The sequence below is a fragment of the Saccharomyces kudriavzevii genome (assembly GCF_947243775.1).
Source record: "Saccharomyces kudriavzevii IFO 1802 strain IFO1802 genome assembly, chromosome: 12".
Lineage (NCBI taxonomy): Eukaryota > Fungi > Ascomycota > Saccharomycetes > Saccharomycetales > Saccharomycetaceae > Saccharomyces > Saccharomyces kudriavzevii.
In genome coordinates, this window is record NC_079283.1 from 922109 (window position 1) to 939974 (window position 17866).

Below are 17866 nucleotides of genomic sequence, written 5' to 3' on the forward strand. Positions count from 1 at the left end.
ATCGCAGATAAAAAGAGGAGTGGAGGGAAACAAAGGCATGGACAAACTTTGATCCGTGCCATTTACATCCTATCGTGCTTTCCCTTTTGACATAGGGATAGGAAGGCGTAGCACATCAAGAGCTCCTCTCACGCAAGAAAGCTTCGCCCTGTTTTTCATGCGCGCTTTTTCTAGAATTAGCAAAGTGGAAAAAGGGTTTCACATGTTTCATCTTGAAAGATGGAGACTGAAAAAAAAAATCATCAGAAAAAGGATACTAGAGACAAAGAAAAAGACTTCCGCTGGGAAGCAGGAAGGGTGATTTGAAGGTGTTTTTTGAAAATGGAGTATTGGCACTACGTGGAAACTACGTCATCGGGCCAACCTCTGCTTCGAGAAAACGAGAAAGATATTTTTATCGATCAGTCTGTGGGTCTTTATCATGGTAAATCCAAAATTCTGCAAAGACAGAGAGGTAGAGTATTTTTAACCTCTCAGAGGATCATCTACATCGATGATGCGAAACCGACTCAAAATTCGCTCGGGTTGGAATTGGATGACCTTGCACAGGTGGACTACTCGTCTGGTTTCTTGACCAGATCGCCTCGTTTGATTCTGTTCTTCAAGAACTTCTCTAGTAGAGACGCGCTGGAGAAGGTTGCCAATGCAGCAAACTCCAACGTTGTTTCCACGTGGGTTTGCCCCATTTGCATGGTCTCGAACGAAACTCAGGGGGAATTTACTGCGGACACTCTGCCTGCGCCCATTTGTATCAATTGCGGCGTGACAGCGGACTATGAATTGACCAAGTCTTCCATTAATTCTTCCAATACGGCGGAGCAAAAATCAAAGTTTGATGGCAAACCTGCGTCGAGCTCTGAAAATGTTTGTCCCGCTTGTACGTTTGTCAATCATCCTCAAATAGGAAATTGCGAAATTTGCGGCCACAGGTTGCCCAATGCGTCCAAGGTACGATCAAAACTGAGCAGGCTGAAAAACCTTCATGATTCTAGAATCCATATCGAGTTAGAAAAACATTCGTTGGGCAAAAATAAGAGCTCCAACTCGGGGTCATCGTCTTTGTCGTTGACAACAACACCCACAGCATTCGCGCAATTGAGCTTTCGTAAATCCGATGGTGTTTTGTTTTCGCAAGCCACTGAGAGGGCTCTGGAAAATATACTCAATAAGAAGAATAGACATATTTTCAATCAAAATGTGGTGTCCGTCAATGGTGTAGATATGACAAAGGAGGCGAACGGCCACGATTATGATAGTAGTATCCCGTTTATAGAAACCAGTTTGAACAGAATTGGCATAGCCAGCTTAGAGAAATCTAGAGAAAACCAGCTCTTGAATAATGATATTCTATTCAACAATGCGTTGACCGACTTGAATAAGCTGATGTCATTGGCCACCAGCATTGAGAGATTATACAAAAACAGCAATATGACTATGAAAAAAACAATAACGAACTTCCAGGACGAATTGATCGTAAATGAATCAAAAACGAAAAGGCCGCTCTTGATTCTTGACAGAGAGAAATTCTTAAATAAGGAATTGTTTTTGGATGAAATTGCAAGGGAAATTTACGAGTTTACGCTATCCGAATTTAAAGACTTGAACAATGACGACAATATTACTAACTATATGATTATAACCCTGGTAGATCTATATGCAATGTACAATAAATCCATGCGTATAGGCACCGGACTCATATCTCCCATGGAAATGAGAGAGGCATGCGAAAGATTTGAACATCTAGGTTTAAACGAATTGAGATTGGTGAAAGTAAACAAGAGAATTTTGTGTTTAACGAGCGAAAAGTTTGATGTCGTGAAAGACAAATTGGTAGATTTGATTGGTGAGAATCCTGGTTCTGACCTTTTGGGATTAACACAAATTCTGAGCTCCAATAATTCACAATCAAACTGGACCTTAGGTATTCTTATGGAGGTCTTGCAAAATTGTGTTGATGAGGGTGACTTATTGATAGACAAACAGCTGAGTGGAATTTACTACTATAAAAACTCTTGTTGGCCCTCGCATATTTGAATAACGAACGCATGGTCGTTGCCCGCCCAGGATGCTACATTTCCTATACAAATATACTACGCATATGTGTATATGGGGTGAGATAACTTTACTTCATTACATAAATAACAACAATAACGTAACGCATATTACAAAACTGAAATGGAAACAATCTTTCAGTCCAGCATTTTATAATTTTAAGATACAACTCTTGCTTTTTCCTCTTTCAGCGATATCCTCTTGAAATAAGCTCCTTTTCTAAACTATGCCAGAAATAACGGACCACTTCCACATCCTTAAATCTTTTGTTCTTGTCAAGTTCAACTTTTTCTACGTTCCACTGCTGCACATGTTGTGGCACGGAATCACCAGCAAAATGAAAATAATATCCTTTGCAACGTTGGAACAGTTCTTGTGGCGAATTCCATTGATAATTATTGAATTGCCAAGTATGGCCAGTAGTGAAAACGGCAACGACCCTGTCCCAATATTCTGGCTTAGTAAACATCCTTGTATTGTCGACTACGATGAATCTGATCGGTCTGGATATACGTTCAAATTTCTTCTCTATGTTAACCAACCCATTTGGCGCTGATGGTAAATCACGAGGATTCATATACTTTGAATCCACCAAAAACTGTTTTATGTTTGCAACAGTTAAAATTGATGATGCGGCTGAAGGAATCAAAATGATTGGATCCTTTCGAGGGCCGCTGGATGAACCATCCGTCTTAGAGACACGGCTGTGGGCACCTTTATTGCCGGAAGGCAATTTAGATCCACGTAATGATCCTTTAATCGATTGTACTAATTTTAACTCCGCATCTTTTATAAGATAGCCAAAATCGATCGGCCTACCACCGCGCAATGCCGAATTATGATCAAGTAACACACGTTCATGTTTCATTGTTTCCACCATAACTGGATCTGATATTTCATGATCAGTTTCAGCAGACCCCGAAGTAGTTGATTTGGTGCTCGGTAAACCATCTATTGAGGATTTATTTTCATTATCAGTCGTGATTTCTTTACCGAGCGTTTGGCCATTCTGGTTGGGTGCTTTCAGATATTGTGATGACTTTGTATTTCCAGACAACCAGTTTATTAAATCTGTTCTTTGCAAAAATGAAACATTGGTCAATTGCTTATTCTGACAATCAGCTAAGTAGCTAGCGGCGCTAGAGTCTTTATTTAACCAACAATGGACGATTATTCGCAACTGTACACTTGAGCCATCAATCTCGATTTCCGTTTCTTCATTTAGTGGAAAAGTTTCTTGAACGCTACCATCACTAGATAAAATCTGCACCACTGTCGCACTCGTAATGTCTTCAGTATACTGTCCTTCACTATCTTTTAACGTCAATTTATCACCATCTTTCAAATGTTCTCTTAGTCTTTCCAATGAACTTGCCATTTTTTTTTCTTGAACCTGCTGTACCCCAGATTATGATCCTAGTAATGTTATTAATTAACCTGTGATATAGTTAGGAGATTCGAATAGAAAGTCGCGGAGTGTACGCTGAGATTGAGAGCTTTATTTTAACCTTGTCAATTGAAATTTTCATCCTTATGTTTGGAAAACAATATTGCGTTTCCGGTTAACCGTCTCAATGTTCGATGAGTTGAAAAATTATTGGCAGAAGCAAAAAGCTACACATTATTATTCAATTTACGAATAGGAAAACTAGCTGAATAGCAGACTCGCAATAATATTTCGATATATATTTTACGCAAAGCCATTTTCATTCAATTTTGAACTGCTAAATGGCTAAAAAAAACAAGAATAGCTTGAAAAGTTCGACCCCAGTTGATGACATTTCTGTTGCTACTGGCAAAAAGAAGACAAAGGGAAAGAAGGGACAAGAAGCAGAACCAGATGATGATAAAAAGACCAAGCAACAAAATAATAGGGCAAAGGTAACATCCACAGCGAGCTGGACAGGTAAATTACCTCACACAATATTGCACGAAACATGCCAGAAACGAAAATGGAATAAGGTAGAATACGATATGAAGAAAATCGGTGAAAAGGGCTTCATTGCCATTGCTGTTTTGTCCTTCACTGATCCAAAGACGAAAGAAACATTGACTGCAAGAATGAGCGACCCAACTTATGACAAAAGTGCAGGAAAAGGCTTTGTAATTCCGCAAGAAACTCCAGTTGAAGCTAGACACATGGCCTCTACTATTGCGCTATATCGTATTGCATATAACACTAACCTGCATATGATGCTTCCGCCAAACCATAAAAAGACGTGGTATGCTCTTGATGATTTTCGCAAAGAAAATCTGAAAAGAGACGAAAGGCGTATAAATAAACTATTCGACCTTGACCCCTTCAAGACAGCGTTGGAGGATAGGAAGCTTAAACTCCAACGTGAAAAGGAACAATTGGCACAGAATAACCAAGCGCAGAAAGAGCAAGTTGGACGGACTATTTCATCTAGTCGTAGTGGGCTTTCCTCCAAGAAAAATCTGAAAGAGAGCAAGAGCAAGTTAATGTCCCATAAAAACTCAAACCAACCTTCACTAGTAAAGTTTCCAAAGAAGGTTTGGGAGAATTCTATTTTCGTTGACCTTGATGAATCTTCTCGGCAACTAATAGAAACTTCATTGAAGGTTAAAATTGATTGGCAAAGTAAAAAACTCACTCATACCAATGAAGCAACCGCTGAGGATCGGCAGCAGCTCAAGGCAAAGCTTTTAACTCTACAATTTAGGCCAAAGCACATAGAGGAGGCTATGTTTTATAAAGATCCGTTGTCTTTCCTATTATTCAATTTGCCTGAAGATGATTTACCACCATTCTTTCATAAAAAGAAAGGAGATACCAAAAACAAAGTAGAAATATCGAATTTACCCTTATCAACTAGAATGATTGTTGAGAGATTAACAGAGATTGGTGTTTCTTCAGATGAAGCTCTGTTGGCTTTACAAGAAAATAACATGAATGAAAATGAGACAGCTGGGTTTTTGACGAGGGAATGTTTGCCAACCTTAGAAGATGGTCCAAACGAAGAAGTGCCCGAAGCTGAATCAATAGAATGTTGGAATCAAGAGCTGGATAGTCTAGAGAGTGTTTACGAGGACTGCGTGATAGACAGCAAAGAAAATTCTCATTATACACTTGATCTAATTGGAAAGCTGAAAATAAAATTGAAAGTATATAGAACAAAAAATTATCCTGCGTCCTTGCCAGGCATTATAGTGTCGACTTTTGATAAAAACTACAAGTTACCTGACTATATCAAGAAGCAAACACTAACGAAGTTATTGCATTATCTCAAAGAAGCCAACTTAATAGGTGACATGTTGGTTTATCATATCTATGAATGGCTAAAAGATAATATATCTACAATAATCGATAACCCTGGTCCGCTTGTTTCAGAGTCAGATTTGAAGGGTACAATCAGTCAAAGAAACAGGCCAAACGATAGGACAAACAGAAATAATGCTAACTCAAGGAGATTTGCTAAAAATACCATATCCGAAGATATGCTATGTCGTCTAAAGGAAGAGTACATCCAAAGAACTGAAAGTTCGGAATACAAAAACATGCAGTTAGTCAGACAACAATTACCTGCTTGGAAAAAGCAAAGTGTTATTATAGATCTCATCAATAAAAATGAGGTTGTATTGATTACCGGTGAAACAGGTTCAGGTAAATCTACTCAGGTTGTTCAATTTGTTTTAGATTTTTTACAAAAGGAAAAAGGAGATTTCGGCAAAATTAAAATTGTATGTACGCAACCTAGAAGAATCTCCGCCATTGGGCTTGCTGAACGTGTTTCTGATGAACGCTGTGTACCTTGTGGTAATGAGATAGGTTATGTTATAAGAGGTGTCAATAAGACTAAAGAATGCACACGCATCAAGTTCATGACCACAGGTGTTCTCGTTAGATTGTTACAAAACGCCAGAACTATGCTGGAGAATACAATTGTTCTCATCGACGAAGTTCATGAGCGTTCTATTGATACTGATCTGATAGTAACATTGATGAAAAATCTCTTGCGCAAAGTCCATGGTATGAAGATTGTCCTAATGAGTGCTACTGTCAATGTTGAATTATTCAAGAAATTCTTCCCTGGATTAGCTACATGTCATATAGAAGGACGCACTTTTCCAATCACAGATTATTTCTTAGAGGATATTTTGGATACTTTGGATTTTAAAATTAAAAGAGAGAAGTTCCTATCTTATGATGATGATGCTGCTGATGGAAGGACCGATGACGACCAATGTCTAAAACCCAGGGCAGATTCTAAATTTTTTACATCCGGGCAAATCAATTATGATCTGATCTGCCAAGTCGTTAAACATGTGGATAAACGTTTAGAGGAAACTAACAACAATGGTTCCGTCATTGTTTTCTTACCTGGTGTAGGCGAGATTAACAAGTGCTGTAAATTGCTATCTGGTAAAACGAACGAAGCAAAATTTGTAATATTACCCTTGCATTCAGCTTTAACACCTGAGGATCAAAAAAGAGTATTCAAAAAATACCACGGGAAGAGGAAGGTTGTTATTTCTACAAATATTGCCGAAACTTCTATTACTATTGATGACTGTGTTGCCACTATTGACACAGGTCGTGCCAAGTCAGTGTTCTACAATCCAAAGGACAACACTACAAAACTAATTGAGTCATTTATTTCAAAAGCTGAAGTTAAACAACGTAGAGGCCGTGCTGGTAGAGTGCGTGCAGGTTTATCGTACAAGTTATTTTCTAAAAGCTTATACGAAAATGACATGATATCAATGCCAATTCCAGAGATTAAAAGAATTCCATTAGAATCTCTTTATTTATCTGTTAAAGCCATGGGCATAAATAACGTCAAATTTTTTTTGAGTACTGCTCTAGATGCCCCTCCCTTGCCAGCCCTGCAAAAGGCAGAAAGGATGTTAACTACAATAGGACTTGTAGACGAGTTCGACAGTTCGCTCACACAATTAGGTCAATTCATTAGTTTGATGCCCGTTATGGACAGTAAACATGGTAAATTGCTAATTTATGGTATTCTATTTGGATGTACGGACATTTGTGTTTTACTGGTTTCGATACTCAGTATTGGTACTTTTCCCTTCATCGGAGGCTTTGAAAATAGAGACAAAATAAAGAATCTGCTATCTCAATATGAAAATCGTGGGGATTTGTTTGCAGTATTGGAAATAGTCAGAGATTATTTGCAAATCGAAGATCCAACTATTAAAAGAAAATACGCCAAAGATCATTTACTCTCATATAACAAAATTAATGAGATTAAATCATCAATAGCCCAATATTACTCTATCTTGAAGGACGTGGGATTTCTACCGATGAACTACAGAGCAGGAAAATCCTCTAATTTGAATAGGAACGAGAAAAATTCTGATATATTAAGAGCCATTCTGACCGGTGCGTTCTATCCACACGTGGCGAGGGTACAGTTACCAGATGTGAAATATTTATCAACAAGTTCTGGTGCTATTGAAAAAGATCCTGAAGCCAAAATGATCAAATACTGGATCAGAAATGAAGAATATCAAGACAAATTGGAGGAATTCAAAACAAACAATTTGCACGGAACACAAAAAGTTGAATTGGAAAATTTATCTTTGCCCGCTACCAGGGCATTCATTCATCCAAGTTCTGTTTTATTTTCAACCAATTCAGTAAATCTGGAAGACGCAAAATTACTTTCAGAAGTGGAAGGTCCAATTTCCAAACAGTCCAAAATACCAACTATTGTAAGATATCCATTTGTTTTATTCACCACATCTCAGGTCACTAATAAGCTATACTTGAGAGATTTGACCCCAACTACTACATTGTCATTGTTGTTATTCGGAGGGGCAATCTCTTACGATGTTGGGGGTTCTGTTCATTCGCCAGGAATAATTGTCGATAATTGGCTCCCAATTAGGACCTGGTGTAAAAATGGTGTATTGATTAAGGAATTGAGAACACAGCTTGATGAGGCTATAAGAAAGAAGTTAGAGAGCCCTGATTATGCTAAGAAATCTCAAATTGATAATTCTGATGCAGATGAAACGCTAAAAATCGTGGAAAAAATCATATCCTCTAAACAGTAATAACTCAACGCTCTCACCATGCGATCCTTGTATAACTTGTACCACCGTCATTTAGATTGACTACTTACCTTTTTAAATTATAGATTGTCATGAAAAGAATGAAGAAACTAAGGAAGAGAATATAATGATTTTTGAAATCATTAAAATTTCATGTTCTGCCTAGCTGAATAAAAGGGAAGACCCCACGGTCTTTCTCTTCATTCTCTTAAAATCCAGTTAATACAAACCATACTGATTTCTTAAATATTCGGCAAAAAGAAAAAGTACTGAAGGATGCGAGGTTCGAACTCGCGCGGACAACCGTCCAACAGATCTTAAGTCTGCCGCCTTAGACCACTCGGCCAACCCTCCGCTATTTCTGATGTTTGTCTTTGTTGACAACTCAGGACCTTACGTTAAAAGTAACACATGTCGCAGATGAAACACTAGCAGTTACTTAAAAGGGTAATTGCTAGCTGCATCTGAAACGGACGAAGACACACGGTCCAAAGCAGTAATAGCAGACCACATATATAAATAGCAGTATTGTAGGAAACTACAATGCGGACTAGATATATAGAAATAGAAGAACAAGTTTAAGTTTAGATCTGAAGTTCCTATAATACTTGGATAAGTAGTTCGCTGCGTGACAATGTTGCACGACATCTTCAAATGGTATAAGGAAATAGAATTGGTGGCCATATTATCACGGATCTAATGAAAACCTCTATAGAACATGTTGATAATTAGTATTACTGTAAAGAAAAACAGGCCTTCCTCATACTATATTACTAGCCAGTAAAATCTTGTGACATTTGTTGGAATTCCATTTTTGGTAAAGTTAATAATATTATGAATATAGAATATACTAGAAGTTCTCCTCATGGATTTAGGAATCCACGAAAGGGGATCGACAATTTTACATAATCTTATTCTTATTTCTTCCTTCATTTTATACGTCGTTATTCATTGATCCTATTGCATTATCAACCTTGCGCTTCAGTTTCCACTATATTCGATGGTCTGATAATTTTGTCGTCTTCTTAACACGTGCATGATAATCTTCTACTTACATGAATGAACGTATTAATCAGCTGTACTAGTAACGGATGGATAGTTGAATAATGTTCCAACAATCTTATACGGTGTCTGAGAGATGACGTAAATTACGGGGCCAATGCAAAATCCAACTGTAATAGTGGGAGCTGGAACATACCGATTGATAAATTTTAGTGTATTTTATACCTAATGTTGCCTTTATCAAAAAATGAAACCCGAACAATCATCACAGTATTCACTTTTATTTCAGTCAACATGTTTCAACAGACTACATACGCGCACATGAATGCTGCCTTACGATCAACAGAAAGAATGCCCTTTCGTTTGCATTTTGTTCGATTTATAGCAGCTGAGTATGTGCTCAAGAAGGAGAAAGTCTCATCCCAACCTTTTTGGTATCCATTTTCAGCAAAATTTGGGCTGTCAATCCAGGAAATAAAAACATTCGACGTAGTCTTTTGATGATTCTTCTGCGAGAACCATTAGATGCTCATACATGTGCATGACACTGGTTCAATTGTCCTCTTTGTGGCGTCAAGTTCTTTTTCTTCCATTATGATATAGCCCTCTGCAGAGTCAGATTTCATCATTCGGGAATTCCCGGTGAGTCGGCATCGGCAGAGAAGAGGCATATAAGAAGAGATAACACTTTTGAAAGATTAAACTCATCGAGGCTAAAAGATGTTAGCACACCGTATACCTAATATCGACGTAAATATGGTGCAAGAAATAAACTTAGGCGTGACATGTGATATGCATGTTCATGTAAGAGAAGGCGACATGTGTGAATTGGTCACACCCAAAATTAGAGATGGTGGGGTTTCAGTAGCTTACATCATGCCAAATTTACAGCCTCCAATTACAACATTGGATAGAGTAATTGAATACAAGAAAACTCTGCAAAAGTTGGCTCCAAAGACCACCTTTTTGATGAGTTTTTACCTTTCTAAAGACTTGAATCCAGATTTGATTCATGAAGCTGCTCAGAAACGTGCAATTCGTGGGGTAAAGTGTTATCCAGCGGGAGTAACAACAAATTCAGCTGCCGGGGTTGATCCAAATGATTTCAGCGCATTCTACCCAATTTTTAAGGCCATGGAGGAGGAGCACCTCGTACTAAACTTACATGGGGAAAAACCTTCTGTTCACGAAGGAGACGAAGAAGCTATTCATGTATTAAACGCAGAAGAGGCCTTTTTGCCTGCTTTGAGAAAGTTGCACAATGACTTTCCAAACTTGAAGATAATTTTAGAGCACTGCACCAGCGAGGCTGCCATAAAAACCATTGAGGATATAAACAAGAATGTCAAGAATGCTTCCGACGTAAAGGTTGCTGCTACATTGACGGCACATCACTTATTCTTAACAATTGACGATTGGGCTGGCAATCCAGTGAATTTTTGCAAGCCTGTTGCAAAACTTCCAAATGATAAGAAAGCTTTAATCAAAGCTGCAGTATCAGGTAAGCCATATTTTTTCTTTGGTTCTGACTCAGCGCCTCATCCTGTACAAAATAAGGCCAAATACATGGGTGTTTGCGCAGGGATTTACTCACAATCCTTTGCGATTCCTTATGTCGCACAACTTTTCGAAGAGCAAAATGCTTTGAATAATTTAAAAGGCTTTGTTTCTGACTTTGGAATTTCCTTCTATGAAGTAAAAGATAGCGAATTGACTTCTACTGAAAAGGTCTTGTTATTCAAATGTGAACAGGTGGTTCCTCAGTTTATAAGTGACGGCAAAGAAACGAGTGTTGTTCCATTCAAGGCTGGTGATAAACTAAGCTGGTCGGTGAGATGGGAATCTCGCTGATATGCTGCAATATTTGGACTCATTTCAAAGTATAGACTGTACATACATATTTATAGGAAACACAAGATACCTTCCAATGGCCAAAGTAAAGACCACTTTCATCACTATACTATGTTTCGTATTTTCCTATAGGTGCTCAAAAACCAAATGTACCGACATTAATTTTACTGTTCGAGCTTCTTATCAAACATGCTCGAACCTCGATCTAATCTTGCATGTCGACATCGACATCTACATCTACATCTTGTATCTTTTGCTTTTCGTCATGACTTTCTTCCTCATTATCGCTTTCACCACCATTATTCAGCACTGCAGTCATTTTTTCGTAAACCTCTTTATCTTTAGCGTTCAATTCGTTCAGAGACAAATTACCTGGACTTTTCTCTTGCAGCCAGAAGAAGTATCTTTCGTTGGAAGAGAAGACTAAAGCAAATATTCTGCCACTTTTACTAGATTTTATTGGAACCCACATTGTCTCCCCGGGAATCAAAATTAAAGAAATAGGATCCAGTTCTCTCCCAGTTGGCTTTTCCGTGGGACGCCATTCAAAATCCCAGAACCCCAATTCCTCTTCTTCATTTGGTTTAATCTCAACCTCACCCTGAACTGGGATTGGTGTACATAGGCGTGACTCTTCGTTATATTCACAGATACCGGCCCTAAACTTGATCACGGTTGAACTCATACTCCTCGGTACTATATTATGAAACTAAACCCAATTAATTACTTACATAGCTGTAGCAAAACCCCTTATGGAGCCTAACGTCTAGTCATTATCATACACTAATTAATTCAAGCTTTCGCCACCTCGGTAAACATATATCACAAGGTACGAAGAAATTATCATTGAAATGCATCAATAATACAATGTCAGGGAGAGGATGACTAGAGGAAATAAGAGTCTTCCAATACGTTGAAATAACAAGTTTGGTTACTGTTCTGGTCTACAAGTGCTCAATCGAGGTTTGAAAGGGTAATATATTACCCAAATAGAATAGAAGATTTTCCATTCAGGGAAAATACTGTCACAATGTCGCAACAAGATTCCCAGCGCTGGCTGCCCACGGATCGGCTAATATATGGGGTGCTTGTTAAATCATTTCTTCCCCTAAAGAGGCATCCTGAACTGGTATATGAAAGTAGCAATTATGCGAATGTATACGTGGGCGCAGAAGTTTACGTTTTCGAAGAATCCATGGATAAGAAGTGGTGCAGGGCGTACCAATGTTTGCGACCCTTTCCCGAGGAATTTATATCGAATATGAATTCAGCAAATGATGTTCTACCAGATGTAAAACCAAAAGTAGTAATCTTTCCAAGAAAATTTGTTCACTTCGAAGCTGAAAAAGCTGTCAGCACCATGCCATTTTTCAAAGCACCGAGTGCGGATGATTTTGAACCCTTGATTAGTAAAGAATGCGAGTCTCGCTCATTTTGTGACAGCCTATATGTTAGTTCTACCGATGATATATCCACTGGTAAGCCAAAAAAAGTACCGAGACCTCCGTTTCCTTTCTTCAGATATCAAAAAAGACCCTTTAAGGATGAAATGGGTCCTATGCTATCTCTTATTTCTTCGCATGTTTATTCGATGTATTCAATTGGGGAGTTTACGATATACAGGAAAATGATAAAGTTGTATTATGATTTGGACACTATACGATTTAGGTTGTCAATGGATTTGACCACAGAAACCGAAAAAATCAATTTGATAAGAGAAGCAACGTCCTTGAGAACGAAAATTGCAAAGTTTTTGTCTTCCACATATAGGAAAAATAAACTCATTGCCAATTCTACCCCAAGAAACCCTGATCCATATGGCTTTGAAGGAATCTTCGCCAGAGATATAAGTACTGGTGAATTGCTTTCGTACGATATCGATGAACTAAGGATTTTGGTATCATCTTCAATGCTTTGCGGCCTAACTAATAACTTCCCTATGGTAGCTGCGGTAGAGCCAAAGGGTGAATCTTCATCCAACGGAATATTCGGTACCGTTAGATCAAGCATTTTGGTTAACTTAAAAGATCTGGCGTGGGATCCATCCATATCGAATCCCAAATACCAAGAGCTTTCCATTTGTGTATACTTGAGGACCCAAAAAGATGTGCTCACTGAGTCATTCACCATGACAAAGTCGTCAAATATGGAATCTGCGTTAGACGAAATTCCTGCAATGCTATTTAAAAGCATTTTAGAGACAATAGTTCAGAAAAATAAGATATACCTGGTGGTAGTTCTGAAGGAATCAGTAGCAATTGAAACAAAAAACCCTCCATTAATTTCATCATACAACATATCCACCCAACAGCCAAATCCACATTCCTCATTTTCTCCATTCAATTCGCTTCTTGAAAGCAAGATTGGTCATGTAAAAAAGGGCTTGGCCGCGGGAGTGATCGATATATCTCCGGTGTTCAAATTCTATAATGGTCCATCTGTTGCAAATAAAGCCCACAGATTTAACCTTTATCTTTATAGCTCTGACTCTTCAGCTTCTAGTCAATACTACAACCCTTCAAAGGATACAGATCTAGGTTGGGGCGATTTGATAAATAAGATCATAAAAGATTCTTCGGAAGGAATCTTCGTTAATCCCAGAGCGGTTTCATTATCGGTGACTGTTAAGGAAGTCATAGGCAAAGAAGAAGCAGAGAAATTACTTTCCACATCATTAGTACCCATAAGAAGTATCCCCACATATTTTTATGACACCATGTTTAGTCAAGCAGAAATAATTTATTTGAATTTGGGGAGAGTGTCTCTTTGCGGACTTGCAACGGCTGATACAAATATAGAAAATGTAACCGTTCAAATATCTTGTAGGAATGAAAACGTAAAGTTTTGCAAAAACAAACTTGAAGAGGGAACAGGAAACTGGAAATTTGTTTCAGTACGTCCAAACGAGAGCATAGGCGAATCAATTAGAATAGAAGGTGTAGAGAATATGAACGAGGACGAAACTTTAAGGGTACTCATATATTTAAACGGATTTCTAATGGCAAAATCAAATATACATATCAAGAAAAAGAATGAAATTATAGAATATAGAAAAGGTACTATATTTCAGATAATGTCGTCTAATTCGGTGCCCTTGATTCATTTAGAACTTGAGGCATCGTATTTTGGCCGGAAATATAATATTAATCCAGCCATTGCAGATTTCTTAATCCTCCAAACCAAGGATGTTGAACTCGACCCAAAGCTCAAAATGCAATTTGCAGTTACACTGAGTAATCTAAATAGCATTTCATTCAACGATCTACTAAAACATTTTGACACCATTTTAGCGCACTATTTGTTTCTTCTCGAGTTCGTAAATGAAGCCATCGATAAGAAGGGTCTTTCTTCAAGTTTACCCAACATTTTATTCAGTGAATTTGTGAAGTTTCTGAATTTAATGTTAACCCAGCGAGAAAATGCTAGATATTGGTTCAACAGGTTGTACAAAAAAGTTTTGTCAAGAGAGCTAGAATGCCCTAATGTTGCATCAATACTAATAAAACACGTGACAATTGTTTTCGATAAAAGTCACTCTTCCTGGACTAGAACAGGAACAGCCGTTTGTCGAACCATTCTATATCTAATGGTACTGGCAATCGGATCGTCTCACTCAGATGAAATGCCTAATTTCAACGGATTTTTTGAAAGCTTGCACAAATTTTTGATGCTTTCTGATGAGGCAATTGTGGTGGATCAGATTTTATTAATAGAAAGCCTTCCTTTTATGATAGAGACCATGACTAATCATTGTGACGTGGAAGATTTGGTTCGTTTTGCAATTGAAATATTTCAATGTTGTCAAGATAAAGAAAAGGTTCAAAGAATATATTCCAAAACTCTCTCAGTCAGAGAAGAAGAGTATTTGAATGCAAAGTTTACTTGTCTTCTGAAGTTAATCAAGAAGAAGATTTTGCAAAAGTACTTACTCGCTGCGGAGTCTTTAGATAAATTGAGGTTACGATTTTTATCTAAATCTCTTGAGTGGGTGCTCATACCATATGCTCCAGATGAGGAAAAACGCTTTCATATAGAATCCTTGCGCTTAGCTAATTCCATTTTGATAACAATAATCGAGGACTACAAATTTGATATACTGCAGAGGAACTTGATAAGATTGTTACCATATCTATGTAAGTCCTTTATTCATTTAAGAAGGTACTGTAAGAAAGCACGTTTAATGAGGCCTCGAAGAGTCTTTACCATGCTTTTTCCCAATGTGGTACCGTGCAAATACATTCCCGTCGATTCAATCGTGAATGATGAAGTAATTGTAGAAGTTCTTCTTGAACTGGCTATTATAATCTGTGAAATAGCAAAAATTGCATCATGCTCATTTGCCTCATACCAATCATTCAAGGAAATTGTAAGCTTGTGTGATAAAGACACTCTTTTTCAATCCATCTTCTATTTACAAAATTTGACGAACGAACATGTTTACACAATAACTAAGACAATTTTTTTGTTTTTCAAACAAGATTGGTTCCCAGGGATGAAGTGGCTTGGTGTATCCGCTTTGTTAGGAAGAACTTCCTTAGTGCTGCTTAATTTATGCAAGGACTACATCATCGAAAATAACTCAGCTTCTTTATCTAGTCAGTCTGAGAAGCGGATTGACATGCGGCTTTGGTCAGAATACGTCAAGGTAACATTACTTGTTTCAAATCACAAAAGTGCGTCTTTAACAAAATTAGCTATTACACCGCGCAAAGCAGTTTATTTGATATCGGGTGACCTAAAGAAGATCTCAGCATATATACTAAATGACTGTTGGGATGCTTTAGCCTTTGGGCATTATAATGCCAGCTATGCTAAAAAATATGGTTTAGGGGCCTTAAGTGATTGCCAATTTGAACTGTTCGTTCACAATCAATACTTAATACGTGAGATTTTCATTTTTGGCTTTCATAGGCATATTGATGCCACCCGAATTTGTTGTAAAATATTATGGGGACTAGGGTTAAACTTTTGGAGGATATTTGGATCCCTACAGCCAGCGGTGAATTCATGTATTCCGGAGCTATTCAGTGCATATCAAATAGGGAAGCTTCGCTTGAATGACTATGAACTGGAGAGATTTGTTTCTTGCTTATTTTTCATGATACACGTTCCTGAGTCAGATACATTTTTCCCTGCTTGTATGGACTTCTTAAAAGATCTGCTTGGTTTTTTGCACATTGTAAATGAAATCTACAAAATTCCTAATCAAGAAGAATTTGATGACGATCGAACTGCGCGTCACATAGAGATGTTTGAGTATTTGTTAGAAGCGAACAGGCCTGAATCTTTCCATAAAATGATTTACGATCTCTTTATTCATTTTGTCCAGAAAAAGGACTTTGTTCAGGCTGCCTTAAGTCTGGAACTTTTGGCAGGTACATACGCATGGGACTCTAATGATACTCTTGAAGCAATATCTTTCCCGCCATTACCAGAGCAGTCGTCATTTGAAAGGAAGGAGTATCTTTTAAAGGAATCCGCAAGAAACTTTTCGAGGGGTCAAAAACCAGAAAAAGCTTTAGCGGTATACAAGGACTTAGTAAAAGCTTACGACGAGATCAACTATGATTTAAATGGGTTGGCTTTTGTGTATGACCAAATAGCTGGTATTTACACTAGATTGCAATCTATTGATAGATTGGTTCCAACGTATTTCAAAGTTTCTTTCATGGGATTCGGCTTCCCAAAGTCTTTGAGAAATAAATCATTTATTTTCGAAGGCCTCCCTTTTGAACACATAACATCCATGCACGATAGGCTTTTAAGAAGCTACCATGGATCAAACATTGTGCACTCTCAAGAAGAAGTAGATATGTTATTAATGAATCCTCCCATGGGTAAATACATTCATGTGGCTTCTGTCGAACCCTGTTTAAGTATCTCCGATAATTACAACAGTAGCGACAGAAAAAGCTCAATTAACAATAAAGTACGCATGTATATCGAGAATAGAAACCTGAGGACCTTCAGTAACTCTCGACGTCTTCCAGGAGCAAAGGGTGTTACCGATTTGTGGGTGGAGGAGTATACCTATCATACGACAAACACATTCCCAACACTGATGAACAGATCAGAAGTTGTCAAAGTCACCAAGAAAAAGCTTTCACCGCTTGAAAACGCAATTCGCTCTTTGCAAGTCAAGATACAAGAACTATATGGGCTTGAAAACATGTGCCATAAAACTTTAAAAGACCACGGCGATGTGAACGATCTATTTAGCGAACTTTCGACAAATATTACTGGTACAATATCAGCACCGATTAATGGAGGTATATCACAGTATAAGGCGTTTCTAGGAAATCCTACATCCAAGGAGTTCAGTGCTGAGGATTTGGCGAGACTAACGCTAGCCTTCGACGAACTTGTTGCGGTACTAGGTCGCTGCCTGGCGTTACATGCTGAGTTATTGCCTTCGAAGGAACTAAAGCCATCGCATGATCTTCTGGTGAGACTTTTCGAAGAGAATTTTGCGGAAGAGATAGAGAGATACGGCCGCACTAACAATGAGGCCATTCGTGGCCGGGATCAAAAGATGGCGGCTCGAATAATTTTGCACAGAAACACTTCGAAAAAAGCTAGCTTGACGGGCAGGGACCACCAAGCCTCTGGCTCTAATCACAGCCAGTTTGTACTGGAACACAGCGACTCATTTGGTCCCAACAGCTTACTTTTTGGAAGATATTTATCGAGAACATTGTCTCACTCGTCTACCACGAGTAGTTTAAATAAAAGTGGAATTGGTTCAACGACTTCTAGCACCTTTTTAGCGGGGTCACAGCCAAATCCCAGTACAGAACCCCAACACAAGCATGATTTTTCGCATTTGGAATAAAAAGTGCCACAAATTGTTAACACATTATAGAATATACATATCTAATCATTTATTCATTCATCTATTACACTGCTTATAACTACACTAATTAGA

General features: G+C 38.1%; 6 protein-coding genes and 1 non-coding gene across 7 annotated transcripts; 4 read left to right on the top strand and 3 right to left on the bottom strand.

The window, feature by feature from the left end:
• Positions 1–321: 321 nt before the first annotated feature.
• Positions 322–2034, top strand: VPS36 (ESCRT-II subunit protein VPS36; the record flags this gene model as incomplete). Its single annotated transcript, XM_056230034.1, has 1 exon — positions 322–2034. One exon carries the CDS (start codon positions 322–324, stop codon positions 2032–2034), a length of 1713 nt encoding a protein of 570 aa, XP_056083994.1.
• Positions 2035–2239: 205 nt separating this feature from the next.
• Positions 2240–3430, bottom strand: CDC73 (Cdc73p; the record flags this gene model as incomplete). The annotated part of the gene is made up of 1 exon (XM_056230035.1): positions 2240–3430. The coding sequence occupies one exon, from the start codon at positions 3428–3430 to the stop codon at positions 2240–2242; it is 1191 nt and encodes a 396-aa protein (XP_056083995.1).
• A 350-nt stretch (positions 3431–3780) lies between these two features.
• On the top strand, positions 3781–8091 carry SKDI12G4430 (RNA helicase; the record flags this gene model as incomplete). The annotated part of the gene is made up of 1 exon (XM_056230037.1): positions 3781–8091. The coding sequence occupies one exon, from the start codon at positions 3781–3783 to the stop codon at positions 8089–8091; it is 4311 nt and encodes a 1436-aa protein (XP_056083996.1).
• Positions 8092–8358: 267 nt separating this feature from the next.
• Skdi_12.trna19L lies at positions 8359–8442 on the bottom strand. The gene has a single exon. It is a non-coding gene; the product is annotated as a tRNA-Leu (tRNA).
• A 1404-nt stretch (positions 8443–9846) lies between these two features.
• URA4 (dihydroorotase) lies at positions 9847–10941 on the top strand (the record flags this gene model as incomplete). Its single annotated transcript, XM_056230038.1, has 1 exon — positions 9847–10941. The coding sequence occupies one exon, from the start codon at positions 9847–9849 to the stop codon at positions 10939–10941; it is 1095 nt and encodes a 364-aa protein (XP_056083997.1).
• Positions 10942–11146: 205 nt separating this feature from the next.
• RPN13 (proteasome regulatory particle lid subunit RPN13) lies at positions 11147–11626 on the bottom strand (the record flags this gene model as incomplete). The annotated part of the gene is made up of 1 exon (XM_056230039.1): positions 11147–11626. The coding sequence occupies one exon, from the start codon at positions 11624–11626 to the stop codon at positions 11147–11149; it is 480 nt and encodes a 159-aa protein (XP_056083998.1).
• A 345-nt stretch (positions 11627–11971) lies between these two features.
• Positions 11972–17773, top strand: DCK1 (guanine nucleotide exchange factor DCK1; the record flags this gene model as incomplete). The annotated part of the gene is made up of 1 exon (XM_056230040.1): positions 11972–17773. One exon carries the CDS (start codon positions 11972–11974, stop codon positions 17771–17773), a length of 5802 nt encoding a protein of 1933 aa, XP_056083999.1.
• Between the last annotated feature and the right edge of the window lie 93 nt (positions 17774–17866).